Source organism: Neofelis nebulosa, chromosome 4 (assembly GCF_028018385.1).
Source record: "Neofelis nebulosa isolate mNeoNeb1 chromosome 4, mNeoNeb1.pri, whole genome shotgun sequence".
In the NCBI taxonomy this organism is placed as follows: domain Eukaryota; kingdom Metazoa; phylum Chordata; class Mammalia; order Carnivora; family Felidae; genus Neofelis; species Neofelis nebulosa.
This window is the reverse complement of record NC_080785.1, coordinates 117,134,574-117,155,269: the sequence shown is the minus strand read 5'-3', so window position 1 is coordinate 117,155,269 and position 20,696 is coordinate 117,134,574. Positions and strand designations below refer to the sequence as shown.

The 20,696-nt window shown below is 41.0% G+C and overlaps 1 protein-coding gene across 5 annotated transcripts in view; it reads left to right on the top strand.

Annotated features, from left to right (window-relative positions):
• ATG7 (autophagy related 7) overlaps nucleotides 1-20,696 on the top strand; it is a 249,423-nt gene that overhangs the window by 24,707 nt on the left and 204,020 nt on the right. For 4 of the 5 annotated variants that reach the window (XM_058725980.1, XM_058725977.1, XM_058725978.1 and 1 more), the window contains exons 4-9: nucleotides 573-690; nucleotides 2,566-2,643; nucleotides 6,277-6,393; nucleotides 7,779-7,928; nucleotides 17,582-17,670; nucleotides 19,298-19,419. In XM_058725980.1, coding sequence (XP_058581963.1) covers nucleotides 573-690; nucleotides 2,566-2,643; nucleotides 6,277-6,393; nucleotides 7,779-7,928; nucleotides 17,582-17,670; nucleotides 19,298-19,419 — 674 coding nt within the window. Of the gene's footprint in view, nucleotides 1-572; nucleotides 691-2,565; nucleotides 2,644-6,276; nucleotides 6,420-7,778; nucleotides 7,929-17,581; nucleotides 17,671-19,297; nucleotides 19,420-20,696 lie in introns of those variants that run through there. The other variant, XM_058725981.1, reaches the window with a different exon arrangement.

Genomic DNA, 20,696 nt, shown 5'->3' with positions numbered 1-20,696 from the left:
GGAGGGGCCTCCTGGAAAGAAAGGGTTTGGAGCAGAGCCTTGAGGCCTGGGAGGGTTTGAGTGGGGAGTAGGCAGTAGGCAGCCCACTACCTTGGAGTGGGCTAGTTCTGGCTTTAGATTCCAGCTCTGGCTATTTTTATGTGACCTTAGGCAAGTTACTTAAAGCTTTAACTGAAAGAAAAAGCTGTTAAGAAAATTCAAACATTGTGTAGTTCTTGGCACAGTAGAAGTTCAATAAATGATGCTTCCCTTTCGGGTTAAAGATGGGAAACAGTAAAAACTAGGAAATCAACTTATACTGGAGGAGGGGCAGTGGAAGAACAACATGCCAAGAGATTAGGGTAAAGGGAATATAGAGGCTGTGTGTGTGTGTGTGTGTGTGTGTGTGTGTGTGTGTGTGTGTGTTTGTGTGCGCGCGCGCACAGTGCCTATTTTTAGTTCCTAAGCGAGGATATTCATCTTTTCCCAAAGAAATGTGTGATTGATCTTCTCTTTGCCCTACAGAGCACTGTCTTTTGTCTCCCAATGCTGTCCTGGCTGTGCCTGCCTAACCATGTTTCTCCTGTGTCCAGGAGTGCTCCCACCCCAGCCCACTGCTGTCCGGCTATTGGAATGCTCTTTAACACCAACACACTCGAGGCTTTCAAGGCCGCAGATAAGAAGCTACTTTTGGAACAAGCAGCAGACGAGGTTAGCTGGGAAAAGATGATGTATGTATTCTGTTTTCCGTGGTCTCGGTAGGCGCAGTGTCTCTGATCAGGTGCATGCGTCTGTCATGGAAACTAGCATATAGTCGGTACTTGAAGATAGTTGTGGGCTTTGGTTTATTTCCCCAGCTCTCCTGCGTTGGTGGGAAAGTCAGGGAGAAGATATTCAGGCTTTCAGCTGGGGATAGGCAGGAGTTTCATCACAGGGCAGTTGTGAAAGCTTTGCTGTTGCTCTCTAATTAGCATTCTGAAGCAGCTTGACCTGTCCCTGAGAGTTCTATTCCTGTGTCTGCATGGCCTTGGGTTCTCTGTTCTTTGTGCTCCTTGGCTTTCCAGTCCAGTCCTAAGCACTGTAATGCTCTCTGAAATGATCGCATAGTCTCTCCAGTATACTTCAGGCTAAATATAAACTATTCCATCTGATTTACAAGGCACCTGTGGCCTGGCCTCTGTGGTCTCTGTGGCTTTTATCTCCTGTCACTCTTGCCCTCACCTTCTCTGACCCTGTCGTAGCAAATCACTTATAATTACTCCACCTACTTTGGTTCTCACCTCTGTCCTTGGGACATGGTGTTCTCTCTGCCGGGAGTGTCTTTCCCTTAACTTGTTCATATCTGAGTTAGTGTGAGGAATTAAAATGGTAGGACAGTTTATCCCAATCCCCTCTAACCCACTTAATCGAGTGGTCTTCTCACTAGTCTTAAATGAAAGAGTCTTATTTAGGTGGGTGCCATGGTCAGAGAAGGAAGTCTTCTGCCTTTGGTATCCCTTACATCGCTCGAGATGCATGTAGCTTGTGTCCCAGGTGATGATGGTTGTCCTTGGCCTGCCACTCAACTGCTCCTGGGCTTCTGCTGTGGCTGCACATTTAAAAGGCTGTCTCCAAAGAGTTGGGTCAGGTCCTCATCCACCATCAAAAATCACAGATTGCTTCCCACAGAAATCCCACCCCTTGTGCTGGGGCTCAGCCTTCACCCCTGTCCACACTCCCCAGCAGTTCCCACCCTCTCAGTTTATCAGAAGCGGGGCCTGCTCTTCTCTGGTCCAGCTCCTCCAAGGTGATCATGTCAATAGCAGGAACTTCTCTTTGCTAATTTCCCTCTTCCACCCAGTGGCTCCTGTGGGTGCAACCATTTGTCTTGTTTAGTAACACAAAGTATAGCAGCTAATCTTAGCTACTAAAACATCTTGTGATCAACAGCTGCAGCCCAGTGCCAGCTTCTGCTTCTGGCCACAGTACTTGCTGAGTATGCATCAACTCCTCATTGTCTTACCTTCCTGTCTCAGGGCAAGATAATCCCAAACAACACTTCCAGAAATCCCCTATACCTAGTTCAAATCACCGCTTCCCGGAACCCCTTCCTGCTTCCTTTCCCTCCCACCTCCCCAGCCCAGTTTGGAGCTCCTCCCAAGATTTCCACATCTTTTTGAAGTAGCACATCCTACCTGTTGGTGCATTCAGACAATTATGCCTGTCTCCCTCCTGGGACCCAAAGCTTCTTGAGGGTAGGGACTGTGTCTTTTATTCTGTAATCCTGATGTGCCTGGTAGATAATAGGCAGTTAGTAAATATTTGTTGGAGGAAATAATGAAGGCATGAAAATGTCCTGGTTGCCTCCTTGGATGCTGAGACTCACTGAGAGGAGGACTCTGCATTCTCTCCGTTTCCCCAGGCCCCTCATGGAGTGTGGCTGGTGGAGAGGCCGTGCAGAGTGGCCAGAGTGAGGTAACAACCCACTTTATTGCCTGGGGTGAGTGGTGCTGGGCCCTGGTGCTCTTCACCTCTGTGCTTCTCTTGAGAGTGAGAAACTCAGAGAGGCCTGAGAACCTGCCTTGACACTTCTCTTTCTTCTGGCAGATTTGGGAAGCCATAAAATCGGGCGCTGCCCTCGAAAACCCTGTCCTCCTCAACAAGTTCCTCCTCTTGACATTTGCAGTAAGTAAATAGAATCTCGGTCACATTTAGACTGCTGAGATGCCCTGGCCGAGCCCTGGGTGCCAATAGGGCAGTCTGTGTGCTTCTCACTGAAGCTATTACCTGGTGTTATTTAAATCAGAGCTGGTCAAGAAACACTCATTTGATTAGTGGCCCGAAGGCGCTGGCACTTATCACCGGTGCAAAATTAATTCATTCTTACTGATCTTACATACTGCATGGTTTATGTAACACAGTGACGCAAGTCTTGTCATTCGGGACACAATAAAATCAGCTTCAGGGAATAGTGGTTCTTTGTTGCTAAAGTCTTTATTCAGTATAGTCTGTGGGGCTCAGTTGCTGGGTCCACCACCATAAGAAAAAGATGACATCTTGGCTATCCTCCAGCAGCTTCTGGACTAGAGGAGTTCACACTGCTCTACACAGTTTGTCCACACAGTTGTGTTGTTTTTTTTTTATTATTAAAAATTTTTTTTTACATTTATTTATTTTTGATAGAGACAGAGCACAAATGGGGGAGGGGCAGAGAGAGAAGGAGACACAGAATCAGAAGCAGGCTCCAGGCTCTGAGCTGTCAGCACAGAGACTGATGTGGGGCTTGAACTCACCAGCCATGAGATCATGACCCGAGAGGAAGTCGGATGCTTAACTGACTGAGCCACCCAGGTCCCCCAACAGTTGTGGTTTTTTAAGAAAGAAAAATGTTTTGTGTAAATGTAACATCTGCTGCCTAGGGAAGTAGGGGGAAGGACTTGGTCTTGGTGATGGGTGATATGGGGAAATGAAAGGGTTGATGATAGAGATATGAGCCACACACACACACACACACACTTAACACACATACATGCAGGTGTATGTACACATATATGTACATGAGTGTATGTCTCTATGTATCTACATATGAAATGAATTTAGCCTTTATAATTAGGTTGACTATATAATATTCTGTCAAGTGTATGTTCTATAGGTTCTTGTACATCTAGGTTGTTTCTAATATTCACTATTTTGTAAAATGCTGCAGTGAACAATATTGGCCATACCGATTTTTTTTTCCTGTTCATTTTATTTCTTTAGGATAAATTCTCTAGAGAAGGCATATAAACGTATCGACGTTGATGTGTATTAAGTGTACTGTTTTACCAGCTTCATCAGCTTTGAATATTAATCTTCTTCCCCACATCTATCTTCCTCCTTCCTTCCTTCCTTTCTTTCTTTTTTTATTTTCTTCTTTTCCTTTTTCCTTCCCTTCCCTTCCCTTCCCTTCCCTTCCCTCCCCTTCCCTTCATCCTCCCCTCCCCCCTCTCCTCCACTAACCTCTTTCTTTCACCAAGTTATAGGTCTTACCTTTCTTCCTACCCCATGAACTAATCCTGTTTCTTCTGAATGCTGCCTGATTTGCTGCCCAAGGCAAAGGAGAGAATGATAAAAGTCATACTGAAGGTCATGCCAAAGGCTGGCTATCTATAAGGAGCACATTTCCTAACGAGTTATAATGCTTTCTGTGTAATAGTGGGGGAGATAGAAAAATGTTTAAATTCTTCATGAGATTACTAGCTGCAATTTGGCATTAATAATTTGTCTGTAAATTTGAGCAGTTTTGTAGATCTGCCACTAAGAGAGAGATAAGTGGTGCTAGTTAAAGATTTCTGGGTTTGTTATTTTAACATCAATATATTTTCTGTACCAAGAATTCTAGTTAGTAGAATCTGACAATTTGCATTTAATAAGAAAAATAACATTAGCTCTTACTTAAAGTCTTAAGGCATTTCCTAGAGTTAGCGCGTGTATTGGCCCTGTTGCCCTTTTTACTGACCATTCTTAGCCTACCTTAACAAAAAAAATTAAGTCTCTGTCTTTTAAAATCTTCAAATACAAAGGGCTTTGTGTTTAATTTTATCAAGATCCTTTGTATCCTGAAAAGAATTCTAAGAAATTCAAGCCTTTTGACTTTTGAAGATGATCTGATAAAGCTTCTTAGAAATTATGAAGTCCTTCATCTTGAATTGTTTAACCTTTGACTAAAGATCAGTTATGACAGATCATTTAAATACAAAGAAGAGAGTATAATCTCTGGAGGTACTTTTGCTTTTCTTTCTGCTGTTTTTAGGATTCAAAGGAACAGGCACTTCATTAATTTCTATTTTGTAGTTTGTTTTGCTATTGTCAAAAGGGAATTGTCAGTTGATCAATTAATGGCAGAATTAGAGACTGGAATCTATAATGACTAGGCTTTCTCATCTAGACACACATTTATGTATACATTTATATTTATTTAAAAAGTTATCTAGTATGATTTCATTTATATGAAAATCTCAGAATAGTCAAATTCATTGAGACAGAAAATAGATTAGTGGTTCCTAGGGGTTGGGAAGAAGGGGGAATGGGGAATTCTGTGAATGGGTATTTCTGACTAATAAACTAATGGGAGTTTCTACTATTGGAGTTTTCTTTTTGGGGCAATGAAAATGTTCTGCAATTGAGTGATGGTGGTACAACCTTGTCAGTACCCCCAGACAAACATTCAGGTGTATATTTTAACATGGTAAATTTTATGGTATGTGAAATCTGTCGCAAAAAGTCATCAAACAACTATCTATTGTTTATTCTTAGTAAGATTAAAGAAGAAACGTTGATTAGCCAAATAAACAGACTGATGGAGAAGCTGCCAGACACTGAGATAACTGTGAGATCCCACAATATGAGTGATTCAGGCCACAAAGGCTGCAAGAGTTCAGGGCAAAAGCATCCAACCTGGGTGGAAACAGTTATCTAGAACAGCTTCATGAGTCATTGCCCCTGCCTCACTTCCCCTGGTGGGGGAGCCATCAAATACACCCCTGAAGATGTAATCTCATATCGCTGATGCTCCTTTGCTCTTAGAACCTCTTCTGTGACTCATGACTCACTTTATCTCTGCCTGTATAGAGAGTGAGCTGCCCAAGGGCTGGACTGGGTTTTATTTATCTTCTTATTGTCAGAGTGTCTAATGTATTACCTTGTACATAGCAAGTGCCTAATAATTATTGACCTGAATTTCACCAACAAAGTATTTCTGAAAGCAGCATGTTATTATCTCAGGCATGTATAGGTTATGGATAGCACAGCTTCTTCAATACCATGCTAATTCATTTGACTGTGAAGAGCGATAACCATGTTTGGTGGCTGTGCCTCCCCAGATGGGTCGTTGAGTATGTGTGGTTCTGCGGAGGAAGCTGATATTTTGGAAATGGAATTCTGCTTCCCTCTCCACTAATCAATATCTTTGTTTGGCTGAAGTTCTTTTCTTCACCCCCCTATAAGCTTCAGTTTTCTGTCTGTAAAATGGGATAATAGTTACCTCTTGGGATGGTTTTGTGTACTACACAGTGATGATGATAATTGTCAACACTTTCTTTAGCAAGTAGATGATAAATATGTTTATCATGATATATTATTGTTTGGTGTGTGGGTATATTTTAGGAGAAAGACAGAAATTCTGTATTCTATCCTGAGTTCTGTTGGAGATAAGACTTTCTGACCAGGTGATTCTATGTTGTGCACCTCAATGTGTCTTAAGTGGTGTTGGGGAATTACATCAATGAATGCATTTCAGTTTCATCATTGGTTATAATCCTCTTATATTCTTTCTTCTAGGATCTAAAGAAGTATCACTTCTACTATTGGTTTTGCTTCCCTGCTCTCTGCCTTCCAGAGAGTCTACCCCTCATTCAGGGGCCAGTGGGCTTGGATCAAAGGTTTTCTCCAAAACAGGTATCAACAAATAAAGCAAAATGCAGGTAAAATTGGACTTAATGAGCTTGAGTACTTTATCTAAAGACAGGCAGTTGTCTGAATGAAGAGTTGGTCACTGTGGAATCCTCCAAAGGTGGCACTAGGAGCAGACTTATTTACAAAATGTTTGTAGAATCATTCCAAAGGAGTAGTCCAAGATACTTTTCCAGGTATTCAGTGACATTTGCTGAAAGGCTAAGCCAGTAGAGGAGCTATAGGAACATGTTGAAAGTCTGCAAGAATTTGCCAAAATGTGGTTTTCACTTTCATTGTAGAAGATCCCAAGGCACTAGTATACTTTGGGAAGAGAGTCTTTGAAACCAAATAGAAGACATTCCACTACCCTCACACCAAGTTGTGGAACTTCTACATCAGGAATGGTACACACAAAGGTAGTCTTTGTGGTCTAAGGAAGACCATAAGAAAGAGGTGGTCTGAAGGAGGGCAATGAAAATAATCAAACTAGTACAACACAGACCCTCAACCAGATATTCTGATTGTCATTGAGGCAAGGTTTGAGTGGCAGGATGATTTGGATTCATGAAGCATGTCAGTCATTAAACCATGGATTCTAACACCAGGGAGAAACCCTTATTGATGAAAAATTAGTAATTTTGTTTAGTATAAATCAAAGGTTGTGGTTTTGTGGAACTAGTTTCCCAAGAATAAGTGTAAGTAGAGGAAAAGGATTACGCCACGAGGACTGACTGCTGATGGATATGGAATTTCTTTTAAGAGCGACATACATGTTGTAAAATCATTATATTGATGGGGCTCCCAGTTGGCTCAGTTGGAAAAGCATCTGACTCTTGATCTCACGGTCATGAGTTCAAGCCCCACATTGAGTATAGAGATTACTTAAAAAAAAAAAAAAAAAAAGGCAACTTTAAAATTAGTTGATGGTTACATAATCCTGTGAACATGCTTAAAACGCACTTAATTATGTATTTTATGTGGGTGAATTATATAATAAGTGAGGTGTGTCTCAATAATGCTGTTATTTTATGGAGAGGTTCAGGGTAAAATTAATCAGTGATGGATTCAGTGCTTGGTTATTACAGGAGCTAAATAATGTTTGGAGCTCTCTCTGTACACCTTTGTGGTTAACATCTTAGGGAACCACCATGCTCCACCATAAAAATGTCTCCTTGTGTTCCTAAGACACCACCATGCACATGGGAAGTGTTACACAGAAGTGAAGTGGTATTATTTGGAGGGCACTTCTGTGTTCATTTGCTGCAAAAGAGTAACAGGGGTATGCTCAGTCATTTCCAGTCTTCTGGCTTGAAAATACCTTTTATGTTAATTTTTAGCTCAGAATTAGATGTGTGATTGGAGAATAACTCAATGTTTCCTGTTCTTAGATTCAAGCCCTTGAGCATGCATATGATGATCTTTGTCAAACAGAAGGAGTCCCAGCGCTACCTTACTTCTTAATCAAGTATGATGAGAATGTGGTGCTGGTTTCCCTGCTTAAACACTACGGTGATTTCTTCCAAGACCAAAGGACAAAGGTCAGAGAAACTCTGAGTTTCATTTTATTATCCATTAAGAAAGAAAAAAATCTGATGTTCATGTTATGATAGACTACTACACAATTCAAACTCACTTAGATTTCTTTGGCCCTCCAAAGAATGTTGTAGAACGTTTCTTTGTCTTCACCCTCTCCCACCCCCTGCCATTCCCAGATCACTTTCTCCTCCATTTACCTAGCTCACCTCCTATTGGGTTCCTCACTTCCTATTAGTGTTAAAGTTATTTCAGTTTTTGTTGCACTATATTTTGCATCTATATTTTAACTTATTTCTAGAGTTACCATGTATTTCAGGCCCTGCTTACCTCTCTCCTGGACAGTTAGTCGTTTTGCTTCTGTCTTGCACACCACCACAATAGAAGAATCTGCTTTAAACTGCTCACATCCACCCTATCTTTCAATGATCACAAGTTAATGGTGTCTTCCTTCTGGCTCCAAGCCACCTTTCCTGCCTCATTCTTCCACTATTTTCCTCATAAACCATTGTTCCAACCAAGTTTTCCTGTTGTTGTTGGTTTTTTTTAATGTTTATTTTTATTTTTGAGAGGGGGCAACAGAGAGAGCAAGATGGACGATCCAAAGTAGGCTCTGCGCTGACAGTGCAGAGAGCTTGAAGCAGGGCTTGAACTCACAAACCGTGAGATCATGACCTGAGCCAAAGTCAGACACTTAACCAACTGAGCCTCCCAAGCACCCCCCACGTTTTCCTGTTTTTAACTAGACAACCCCACCACCGACTAATCAAGTCTACCTAGGACTTTTTCTATATCTCTCTTTGACCTTGCATTGTGTCATCTGAAATCTCTACCTGTGAAGATCTTAAGAAACTCTCCTTGTTGGGATCCTAGCTCCACAGTGAAGCCTTCTCATAGATCTTCCCTTTTCTGATCTCACTACATTTATTCCCTGTTCTTCATTTACTGTTCTGTCCTAGATAGTAAGCTCCCAAGGGCAGGACTGTGTCTTATGTATCTGCATCTCCATAGTGTCTAGCACTTGTCTTAGGTCCTCAATAAAAATTCTTCTGAATGAATCAAAAAGTACTGTGAGTGCCTTTTAGAAGTAATGAGAGATGTAGTAAGCTATCTCAGCCATATAGGAGATTGTAAATTAAAAATAAAAAATTAATGAATTTTATGAAGTCGTGAAATCAAGTGGGATAATTTCACTAACCATGTAGACATATCAGAGTTGAGAAAAGAGAGACCTCTAACTGATGTCCTTATTATTCCTTAGCCTGAACTTAAGATACTTTAAGTACATTTTTTCCCCATTTACATTAGCATTTTCCTTCACAAAATAATACTTTCTTCAGTGCTATGCACTCTATTTTCTATCCTCTTCTTTTCTGTCTTTTTGAAAAATACCAGTTGTGATCCACTAAGTGATTTGGACTCCAAAATGGGTCATCACTGTAGTTTGGACAATGTTGTGTGCCAAGTTTGAGAATACTGTCAGATAAATGAACTACACTAAGTATGGTTCCATTCGTTATTTTCATTTCCAGCTGCATCTTTCTGCTTTTAAATTCTCACAAAGCTATTCAACTATTATTTTAAGTTTTTGTTTCTTAAGTAAGCATTTTGTATATCTCCTACTAATCTTTTCCTGTTTTTCAAAGACTAAGATTATACTATATTCTCTTTTGTAGATTTTAGCATGATACTGTCGCAGTCTGTATCAACATCCTTTCTGATAGATAGATAACGTGACATTTTTGACTTCTAGTTTTTTCATACGTCTTCCTTATTAGGATTCTCCTTGTGCATCAAATTCCTGCCATCCCCCCACTTACCTTGAATTATTTCTTGGGAAGGAAGAGTTTCTAGATAGAGAATGACTGGGTTAAAGAGTTTGGACACTTGAAGGTGTCCGATCGGTAGTGTCCTGCTAAGTGTTTGACAGCTAGCTCTCAGGTGGGGCAAAACCCTGACTGTGTAGCGTTTGCTTCTTCCTGGGGTTCCAGTACTCCCGCTGTGGCCGGCATCAGGCTACCAGTGTGAGGTCCCAGAGCGCAGAGATGGGGAGAGTTGGTAACAGCTCTCCCCTTTCTGTTCCAGCCAGCTCTGGCTCACCATTGCTTATTATAACTGGGACTCACACACTGTGTAGTATGCCCTCCTGCCAGCCATGCACCTTTTACCAGCATTGGGATGTTACACATTTTACACATCTGCATTGGTTAAGGACTGGCCTTGTTTAAGTTCTTATTTCCCTCAGCGAAATGTTATTCCACACTGGTCACGGTGATGCTGCATCACCAACAATTAGTTGTCTTTCAAGCCACTGCTTGTGATTCCATCAAAAACAGCCCATATCACTGTTCTGTTGCCAGTCTTTTAGGAAAGCTTGCTTGGGTCTTCTGCTTTCTTCAGAGTAGTCATTGAAGATTGGATGTTTGGGATACATTTTGTAATTTTAACAACATTAGCCTTTAATTCTAGGGTTTTAAAAATCTTCGGACAAGAGTGATGGCCAAGGAGCAGCAATTGGTATGCTATTAGCAGGGCTATTTCTTCACTTAGCAAACTCCACATCTTGGCAGCTGTCTGTGACATCGCTGTGCATTAGATACTTGAATTTTTGTCCTGTACTTTTAAAACATGTAATCACCTTTGCGCATTTCCTGTTACATCAAGTGTTTGAGTAATAGATGTCCATTTGTCAGAGAAGTGTGTTTTATGGGATCAGTGTGGAAATTTCTCTAGCCCAGGGTACTCAAGTTGACAATTTCACCCTCTTTTCTTTCTCACATTGAACTTTTTCAGCAAATAGCTGGGTGGACCATAGCCAGAACATGACTGAACCACTTCAGTGAATTGTGTGCTCTCAGCCAAGTAGAAAGGAGCATTTATTTCGTCAGCCTTATAAACAAAGTTGTTTTTTTTTTCCAATTACATTTTGTTTTTTTCTACTGATTTGTGTGATAAAAGGAAGTGATTTGCCTAGCTTCACAGAATGACTTTGTGGCAAAGCCAATTGGAGAACGCAGAACTCCTATCCCATGGTTATTTCTGACTGCTGCTCCCACCAAACAAAAAAAATCTATTTACCCAAACAGTTTAGCTGGCCTACCTAGCATTGTGCTGACTAATAATTCCTACAATGATTGAGGTACCTGATTTGGTTCTGAAAGCACTTAAAGATTTTGAAATCACTTTTGAATCATCAAAGAAATACTAAATGACGTTCAGCCTCATGTCAAATGTGTTCCGTCATTTTCCTGTCTGGATGCTTGCTTTTTGTACTCATGCATGCCTCACGTGGGTAAGAGAGTTACTCTGAAGCATCTCCACGTCGACCTCCCTTTATGGGTGATAGATTTCTCTTTAGCAGTTCATTCCAGCCCTGTAGCTCCTCTTAGGTCAGGTTGCTCTAAGAAACTTATTCCTGTTTTTTCCTACTCAGAAAAAGATTTCTTTTCTTTTTTTTTCTTATTGCCTTCCTACCTCCTGGCCTTTGTATTTAGTGTCAGAAATATGCTCATTCTTTGAAATTAGGCACCCACCTGTAGTATCTAATATGATAGTCTAACTTCTTTAATTTAAATTCACTTAGTTCTGAGGCATCCAGGTGGCTTGGTCAGTTAAACGTCCAACTCTTGATATAGGCTCAGGTCATGATCCTGCATTTGTGATCTCACGGTCATGAAGTTGAGCCCCGCATCGGGCTCTCCGCTGAGTGTGGAGGCTGCTTGGGATTCTCTCTCTCCCTCTCTGTCTCTCTCTCTGCCCCTTCCCTGCTCACACACATACACTCTCTCTCTCTCCCTCAAAATAAATAAATAAATTCACTTACTTCCAACTCTGCATTTATAGATGATAACACCTAAATGTAGAAAATATTTGATAAACTGGAATTTATCCCCTTGTTTTCTCTGCGGGTTAGGAAAAGAGAACCTTGAGACTGAAGGTAGAGAACTATGTAACAGTAAGATTGAACTGAACAGAGAGGTTAGTGAAGTTACTACAATAGAGTTTATTTACATTGCTGTTATAGTTCACATCATTAAGTGCTTGCCTTGTTTCCAGTGTCTGTGTCCAGACAGAGTTCTCCAAAGATGAGAAACCTGGCATAGAGAGGTCATATGAGAGTAGGTGACTCAGGACATTGGATAAGAGTCCAGGTTTATTGAGTCACATTTGAAAGTTTGAAACTCAAGAATCTCTATACAAAAAGTATTCTCTGGATTGATACTATCTGGATTCTTCCCAAATAAAACTTAAGTAGCCTTTAGACACCCAGTAAGATTGAACCTAAGAAGTTTATATTGTCTTATAACCTATGTAGGATTTTTTTTCCTCTTTAATGTTCTTTAAAGTTCTGTAATTCTGAAACTAGAAGGAATCCTTTGAGATGAAATGATACAACCTCTCCATTTTATAGGTGAGGAAAGCACTTCTCCAAGGTCTGTTTTCCCCCTATACTTGTATGCCTGCCTACTCACACCCTAAGGCTGAAAATCAGGTAGCTGTAGAATTAGGACGCATGCCTGCTGACTTCCACATCAGCTTTTTTCACCACGTCAGGTCATTTCCTTCTAAGCTGCTTGAAATGTCACAGAAGTAGAATGCAGGTGTCTCCCCTCTCCCCCTTTTCTTGCTGGATAATAGAGTTGTACATGTCTTTGATGAATTTTTAAAAATTTGAAGTTGAAGCGATGATCAATAAATGTAGTTTGTCCAGCAGATGCCTTCTGTCATGATTGACAGCAGGCAACAAAAGTGTCCCAGGTGGTGGTGGTGGCAAACGGGACCAGAAGAATTCAAGGCAGACAGCTTCTTTGTTCATAGGGAGCCCTGGGTGGGGAAACATCATTCTTCGAGTTCTCTCGCTTCTCAGAGCAAACCCTGTGAGATTAAACTGTCACATTCTTACCCCGGAGAATCCCAGGGTCAAAATGTCACTGGAGGGAGAACCTGTGCTGTTGAGAAAGGACAGGGGAAGAAAAGGAGCCAGCTGAGATGCTGCACCATGGTCCTCGATGTGAGCTTCAGCCATCACCTCCCTCCAGCCGCCCCCCAGGATCCCTGCCTGGAGATGGGGCATGAGAGACGGAGCTTTCCATATAGCGGGGCATGGAGAAACTGGCCGGTTCTGTCATTTGTTCGGCACAGTTTGCTGATTAGCCGGTACCATGCCAGGCACCAGGGATGGAAAGATGCACATGATAGACGACCTTGCTCCAACACTCACAGAGCTTAGAGGCCAGCAAGAGAAACAGATGTGAAATGCATCCTGTGTGACCTCCATTCTAAAATGCTTTCTTCTTCACATTTTAATTTTTCTAAAGTCAGGAATTTCTTGCAGTTGTTTTGTATCTTTGATGTCGTGACATTTCCTTTTCTGTACAGTTTGAGAGTGGATTTTATAATCTGTGGTGCCTTTGAATCAAGAAAATACCCTGGTTTAACAAATAATCACAACCACCGTGGGAAAAACATAGTATGCAATGAACTCCATTTTAAGCAATCCTAGACCTGAGGTGGCTAGTGCCAAAATGATGGTGCACACAGAATCACCAGAGGAGGTCACAAAGCACGTGGGTAATGGTACCGAGGGAGTGTGTGTGTGGTGGACCGTACTTTGAGAAATCGCTACAGACTCTCAGGAGGTCTTTGTAACTTGGCTGTACTTTAGAATCACCTGGGGAGCTTTTAAATAAAACAACTAATGGCTCAAGCCACGTGCCAGACTGATGAATGAGAACTTCTGGAGATGGGACCCAGGCAACAGGAATTTTGAAAGCTTCCCAAGTGATTCTCCTGCACATTCACATGTGAAGACCAAGGCTGGAGAGGGTTGAGGGGCAGAGTAGTGCTCCCTACTCACTGCAGATCACCTGGGTCCTTGTTAAAATGCAGATTCCGATCCAGCAAGGCTGGAGACAGGGAGTCTGAGATTCTGCATTTTTAAAAAATGTTTATTTATTTTTGAGAGAGAGAAAGAAACAGAGTGTGGGAAGGGGCAGAGAGAGGGGGAGACGCAGAATCTGAAGTAGGCTCCAGGCTCTGAGCTGTCAGCACGGAGTCCAACACTCGGCTCGAACTCATGAATTGTGAGATCATGACCTGAGCCAAAGTTGGATGCTTAACTGACTGAGTCACCCAGGCACCCCTGAGATTCTGCATTTCTGACAGATTCCCAGGTGATGCTCTGCTGGTGCATGGACCACATTTTACAGAGAATGGAAAGACAGAGCCAATCCAGACTTTTCAAGGTAATGAAAAATGGCCCCCCAGGCTTTTTTTCTTTTGTCTACAAGACCACCTTCTGTAATGGTTTGCAGAGTAAGTCTGTGGACAGGTCCAACTGCATCAGAATTACTTAGGCGAGGCTCATGACTGGGGATTTGAAGGCACCGATAATAATATTAGCAGCACTACACGTGTGGGGGTTTCATGTCAGTATCACACTCTAATCCTCACTACCTCTCCGTGAAATAGGTGCATGCTTTGATTCAGATTTTAAAAGCTGAGGCCTGAAGAATTTGACTCATTTGCCCTAGGCCACTCGTGTAGTAGGGGACAGTACTCAGAATAGTCTCTGCAAACTCTATTTGTAAAAGCTTCCTGGATGCTGATGTTTCATCTCCTGTGGAAAAAGAAATCTCAAATAAAGATATTCTGTATTTCCTGAAATGATGCTCATACATTTGGATCTGCATTGAATTAAATATGAATCTGTCTGTGTGCGTTAAAGACATGAAATGGATCTAGGCAAAAATGTTTAGTGTTAGGAGTAAGAAAATTTCATACAGGGAGGGTAGCAAAAACAGAATATCCTTCAAATAATACAATAATTGTCTGATAAGACAATAGTAAAATTCATTTTCAGATATTTTTACTGAGCACAGATGAAGGCTAATTAATTGTCCTTCAATAGGAAATAGAAAAAAGTTATTGTACACCAAAACAATGAAATGCTCTTCAGCCACTATTGACAGTGATTGTAGACTGATATTTATTGGCAGAGAAGAGAATTCACAATAGAATAAGAGATATAAAACAGTATCTATAGCATGATATAATTTTTCTTTAGCAATAAAATTATATACTAAAATAATTGTACAAGTTATACTAATAAAATATATTTATTCAAAGATAAAGTTATGGGAGGTTACACACCAAGGTGTTAATGTTGGTTTTCTCTGGATGGTGATCTTAGAGACCTACCTTCCTTCCTTCCTTCTTTCCTTCCTTCCTTCCTTCTTTCCTTCCTTCCTTCCTTCCTTCCTTCCTTCCTTCCTTCCTTCCTTCCTTCCTGTCTGTCTTTTGTTTCCTTTCTTTCCTTTCTCTGAATATGGGTTAAGATTCTGCTTTGTGTTTAACATATTAAGCATTTCAGTAAATAAATGGAATTGTTCGAACTGATCCCATTCTTATAAAACTAACTGGATCTAGAATAACCAAAATTCTGCCGTGTTTTTATTTAACCCAAAAATACACCTATAAAGGAAACCTGTGGGTTGATTTATGGTTCTCTCCCAGCTATCTTTCTTCCCTTCCTGACTTCCTCTCTCCTTTCACTCACTCACCCTTTTCCTTCCCTCCATCCATCCATTCATCCATCCATCCATCCATCCATCTTTTCATCATTCAGCATGCATTCACTAAGTATCTGCTGTGTATATATGAACTGATCATGGGGAGATGAAAAAGATACTCCCTGGTCTCTAGATGCTCGCTGCTTCTTTTTTTTGGATACACTTTTCATTTTGGAGTAATTTTAGATTTATAAAAATTTGAAAGTACAGTAGAGGGAGGGTTCCCATATACCCTCTCCCAGCTTCAGTTTCTGTAATGTTACCACCATACATTAGCATGTTACCTTTGTCAAAACTGAGAAACTGGCATTTAGGTTACTATTACCTAAACTCTAGACGTTATTCAGCTTTTACCCGTTTTTCTCACATCTTCCTTCTGTTTCAGGAGCCATTCCAGGAGACCACATTGCATTTTGTTGTCATGGCTCTTTTGTCTCTTCTGGTCTATAGCAGTTTCTCAGGCTTTCCTTGTTTTTGATCACCTTGACAGTTTCGAAGAGTATTGGACAGTTATTTTGATAGAATGCCCCTGAATTTTGGTTTGTCTGATGTTTTTGTATGATTAGGGTTATGGGTTTTGAGAAAGAGTGCCACTAAGGTGAAATAGCCTGGTCATCACATCATATCAGGGGTACCTGCTACTCACATGGCATCCCTGATGTTGTTAAACTTGACCACTTGGTTAAGGTAGTCTTTGCCAGGTTTCTCCATTGTGTGGTTACTCTTTTTTTCTTTGGAAGTGGGTCACTAAGTCTGGCCCACTGTCAAGGAGGAGAAGGATTAAGCTCTACTCCTGGAGGAGGCAGTATCTGTATATATTGTTTGGAAATCTTCTGTAAGGAAGACTTGTCTTTTCCCCTTCATATATTTGTTTATTCCATCATTTATTTGTATCAGTGTGGACTCCTAGGTATTTATTTAGTACTTTGCATTATAATCCAATACCACGTTATTTATTTTGTTGCTCAGATGGTTCCAGCCTTGGCCATCGAATGCTGTTTCTGTTGGTTCTTGTGTCCCCTTGATGTGCCCCCATGCTTTTGTTTGTTGAGCACTTCCTTACTTTTTTTTTTTTTTTAGTTTATTTATTTTGAGAGAGAGACTGCATGCACGCACACAAGCTGGGGAGGGGGAGAGAAAGGGAGAGGCAGAATCCCAAGCAGGTTCTATGCTATCAGCACAGAGCCCAGTGTGGGGCTTGAACTCACAAACTGTGAGATCATGACCTGATCTCATGAGTCAAGCTCAAGAGTCAGACACTTAGCTGACTATGCCACCTGCACCCCCTTCCTTACTCTCTGGTATACAAGATGCTACAGTCTCTTCTTGTGTTTTCCCTGTTCCAGCCCTAGAATTAGCCATGCATTCAAGGAGCCCTGATTCCTTTTATTGGAGGATGGTATTTAGAAATTAAGATCTGGGTGCTGCATGCTCATTGTCTTTTGAAAGGAAGAAGAGAAAATGAAAAATGGTATGTGTAATGTACAAATTGCTATGGAAGCACAACGGACAGAGTGACTGTTCCCACTAAAGGGAGTCTTCACTGAAGAAATGGTATTTGAAGTTGAATAGAGTTTTCCAGACAGAAGTCAGGGTTGAGGGAGTTGGAGGGGGAAGGAGTAGAAAGAAATATATGTTAGCAGTATCAAGAGCATCTGACTGTAGACTTAGAATGGCAGTGGCCCTTCTTTTATTTTCTCAGTACATAAACATTAGCAATCTTCACAGATTGTTATCTTTTTATTAGAGGATGGTCTCTGTGTGAGCTTTGACAGTTGACTGTCTTCTCACCCCCTGTTTTCCCATGCAGTCTTTCTTCTTTCTACATGTACCTAGTTCCTACTCTGCCAGGCCTACTGCAAGGCATTGGGGTGGTGCAGAGAAGAATTTTATAGCCCCTCCATCCAGAAGTTCTGGGGTCTGGTGTGAGATCCTTTTGCTTTCTTCTCTTCCCTCTAGCCCTTCATCAAGTGTCTAATTCTTAGTGCTTTTGCAGAACAGCCTATAAAGGCAAGAGGAAGTATTAGCAGTGTCTGTACTGTGAAACTGACACAATGCTTGACTCACAAAGTCTTTTCTGTTCACAGATAACGATTGGTGTATATGATCCCTGTAACTTAGCCCAGCACCCTGGATGGCCTTTGAGGAATCTTTTGGTCCTAGCAGCCCACCGATGGTATTTACATGTGTGTGTCTGTGTCTCTGTCTGTGTCTGTCTGTGTGTCTCAGTCTACCTATTTTGGACATTGTGTCTGCCTATATCTGTCTCTTTTTTCCCCCAAATGCATGTTTTCATTTCTGGCATGGAAACCACATAATAAATCCATAAGTCAGTCATGATCCAATTTCCATCAATGATGAACCCCTAAGTAGGTGTGTTATGGAGCTGCAGATTCTGACCATACTGCAGTGAAGATATTTCAGAGTAGGGGCAATCACCCAGAGGTCCCAGTCCCCAAATTCTCCAGCCCCTCCCTCCACCTGTCTGGGTCACTCTCAGATCGATTTTCCTACTGTTACCATCTTCCTCTTCTCCTAGCCCTAAAATAATGAAAACAGGGTATCTAAGAGGTCAGTATACATTTGAAAAGATGCTCAACATCATTATTCAGTGGACATAAAATATAATGAGATACTACTCAGTATTAGAGATAATGAGGTACCATGCTGAGATACTACTACATACCTACCAAATGACTTAAAAAAGATGACAAAAAAAAAATGACAATACCAAGTGTTGTTAAAGATGTGAATCAGTTGGAGCCCTCAAACACTGCTAGGAAACTGGCAGCATCCCCCAAACTTAAAACTATCTGTGGCTCAGTGATTTCTTTCTCAGGTACATAATGCACAGAAATGTGTACTCAGATAGATATAAGCAAACACACGTGCAAGAATTTTTATAGCGGCAGTATTCTTAATAATCAAACACCGGAAATAACCCGGATGTCCTTCAACAATGAAATGGATAAGAAATTGTGGTGTATTCATTGTGATGGAATGTGATGTTGTAGCGAATCTGAGTGAAATACTGATACAAGTATCAACACGGATGACCTAATGTTGAGTAAAACAAGCTGTACCTAGGAGAATACGTACTCTGTGATTCCTTCTAGGTAAAGATGAGACCAGACAAAACCCAGGAATGGACGTGGACAGTAGAGTAGTAGTTACTCTTGAAGGGGGGTAGGCAGTGACTGGGAGAAGGCATGAGATGAGCTCCTTTATATTTAAGATTTGTGTACTTGTCTTTGTATCTGTTTTACTTACATAAAAGTGCTTAAAACAAATGAAGATAGCTAAATTATAGATTTTCCCCAGAGGGAGAATGGTTACACTTGCTTATCCAGGTGGTGAGTCTGTAGAGTGCACACAGGCCTCCTAACTAGTACTGACTGAGGTGCTGTTTCACAGAATATGAGTTCAGGGAGTGAGAAGGAGGCCCAGAAGAAACCATGTATGTCTTAGAGGTTCTTTTTAACATCTTGCAATCTCTTTTCCCCTGCATTGATGATTCATTTGTTAGAATTATTTATTTGCAACATGATTGTTATATAAAATTCACTTAGAAAGCAATCACAGCCAACTCACTGCTCAGCCTCTAAACATTTGGACAAAGGAGAGCATACGTGTATGCATTCAAAATCTCTCAGAGGTTAAAACCATGCCCCAGGGGTGTCAGGGAGGCATAATTACAATGCTTTGAATACTCCAACTGGTTTTGCTGAAGGTCTTATGAGAGCTCTTTCTTTTCCTTCCTTAAAAAAAAAATGAATTAATTAAAACCTGGCACCTGACATCAGGAGTAGCAGTTTCCAGTCTGTTGAAGTCCTCTGCTTCCGAGACCGCACCATGCAGGGGGTGAGAGACATCGCCCACAGCATCGTCTTCGAAGTGAAGCTTCCAGAAATGGCATTTAGCCCAGGTAATTTGCCGGTCGTTGAGAATGCATATAATTATCATTTATCAGAAACCTCAGCAAGTCTAACTTTCCTTTCATCCCTTCACAATGGCAGCAGAAGGTAGAGAAAAGTACAGCTCTTACCTCTTTGCCCATGGGAACACCTCTCTTGAACAGAGGGCACTGCTCTGCTATTCAGAAAGCAACAAAGGCAAAGATTGTCCTCAGGAAATTTCCTCCAGGCCTTTTTTTTTTTTTTTTTTTTTTTCCGGACTTGAAGATTTTTTTTTCTCCCTTCCTAGTTTTTGTTTCATATAAAATCTTTATTCCTGACCTTTCTTAGAGGAAGAATGAAATATTAATTTATTTACAGATTTATTTGTTACATAAAGTTATATGTGATCCTGTTCTCCACATAGTAAACCAGTTAGCAAAAGTGCCATTTCTCCTTCCGTGTTTAATATTCTTTGTAAGATCCTGTGTGGTAGATATCATAAGTTAGGAAACTTGGGCTCACAGGTATTTTATAGGGGTGTGTGTGTGTGTGTGTGTGTGTGTATGCATATGTTTATGTGTTTATATACATGTCACAAAGATAGAATACATACTCAAATTCGAGTAAAATAAAGATGATAATACCCACCTCATGGAATATTCCCTAGGGCAAATCTGGGTCCTGTGTAAAAGATATGCAATGTCTGGCGTAGGTATTTAATAAATGCTAATTTATGTTAATTTCTTATCTTACGCCAATCCCAGCACTCTCCAAAACGATCCCTCAGATTTCTATGACTTTCATGCTTTCCAGGGTACCTTTACATATGTTGTTTAATCTGCTTTTCACCACATCTGCGTTGTTCAAGACACATTGCTTTCTTTATAGTCTAGGGTCATGTGCTTAAGAGTGTGTGTGTCAGGGAGGGCAGTGGTAACATCTCTTCTGAGATGTCATTTCTGGAGTGCAGAAGTCAGAAGGCTTTAGGATTGACTCTGACAGCATTTTATTGGTGATTCTTTGCCACAGCACTGATAAGTGTCTTAAATAGATTTCTCGGAAAGATTGAGGGTGGACTCGGCTTGGTCAAGCAGAGGAGAAGGCTGTAAGTTCAGAGCCCTAAGAAATTCACTGCTTCCCTGCTGTCTAGATAGTTGCATTTGATTTAGCACCCTCTTCTGGCACATTGTAAAATAGCTTCCATGTACTCTTAGCTTAGGTGCCATACCTTTGTTATTAAACTGCAATTTGTAGATAGTTCTAGGGGAATGGGTGAGTTAACTAACAAGTAATATGTGTCTGGTCT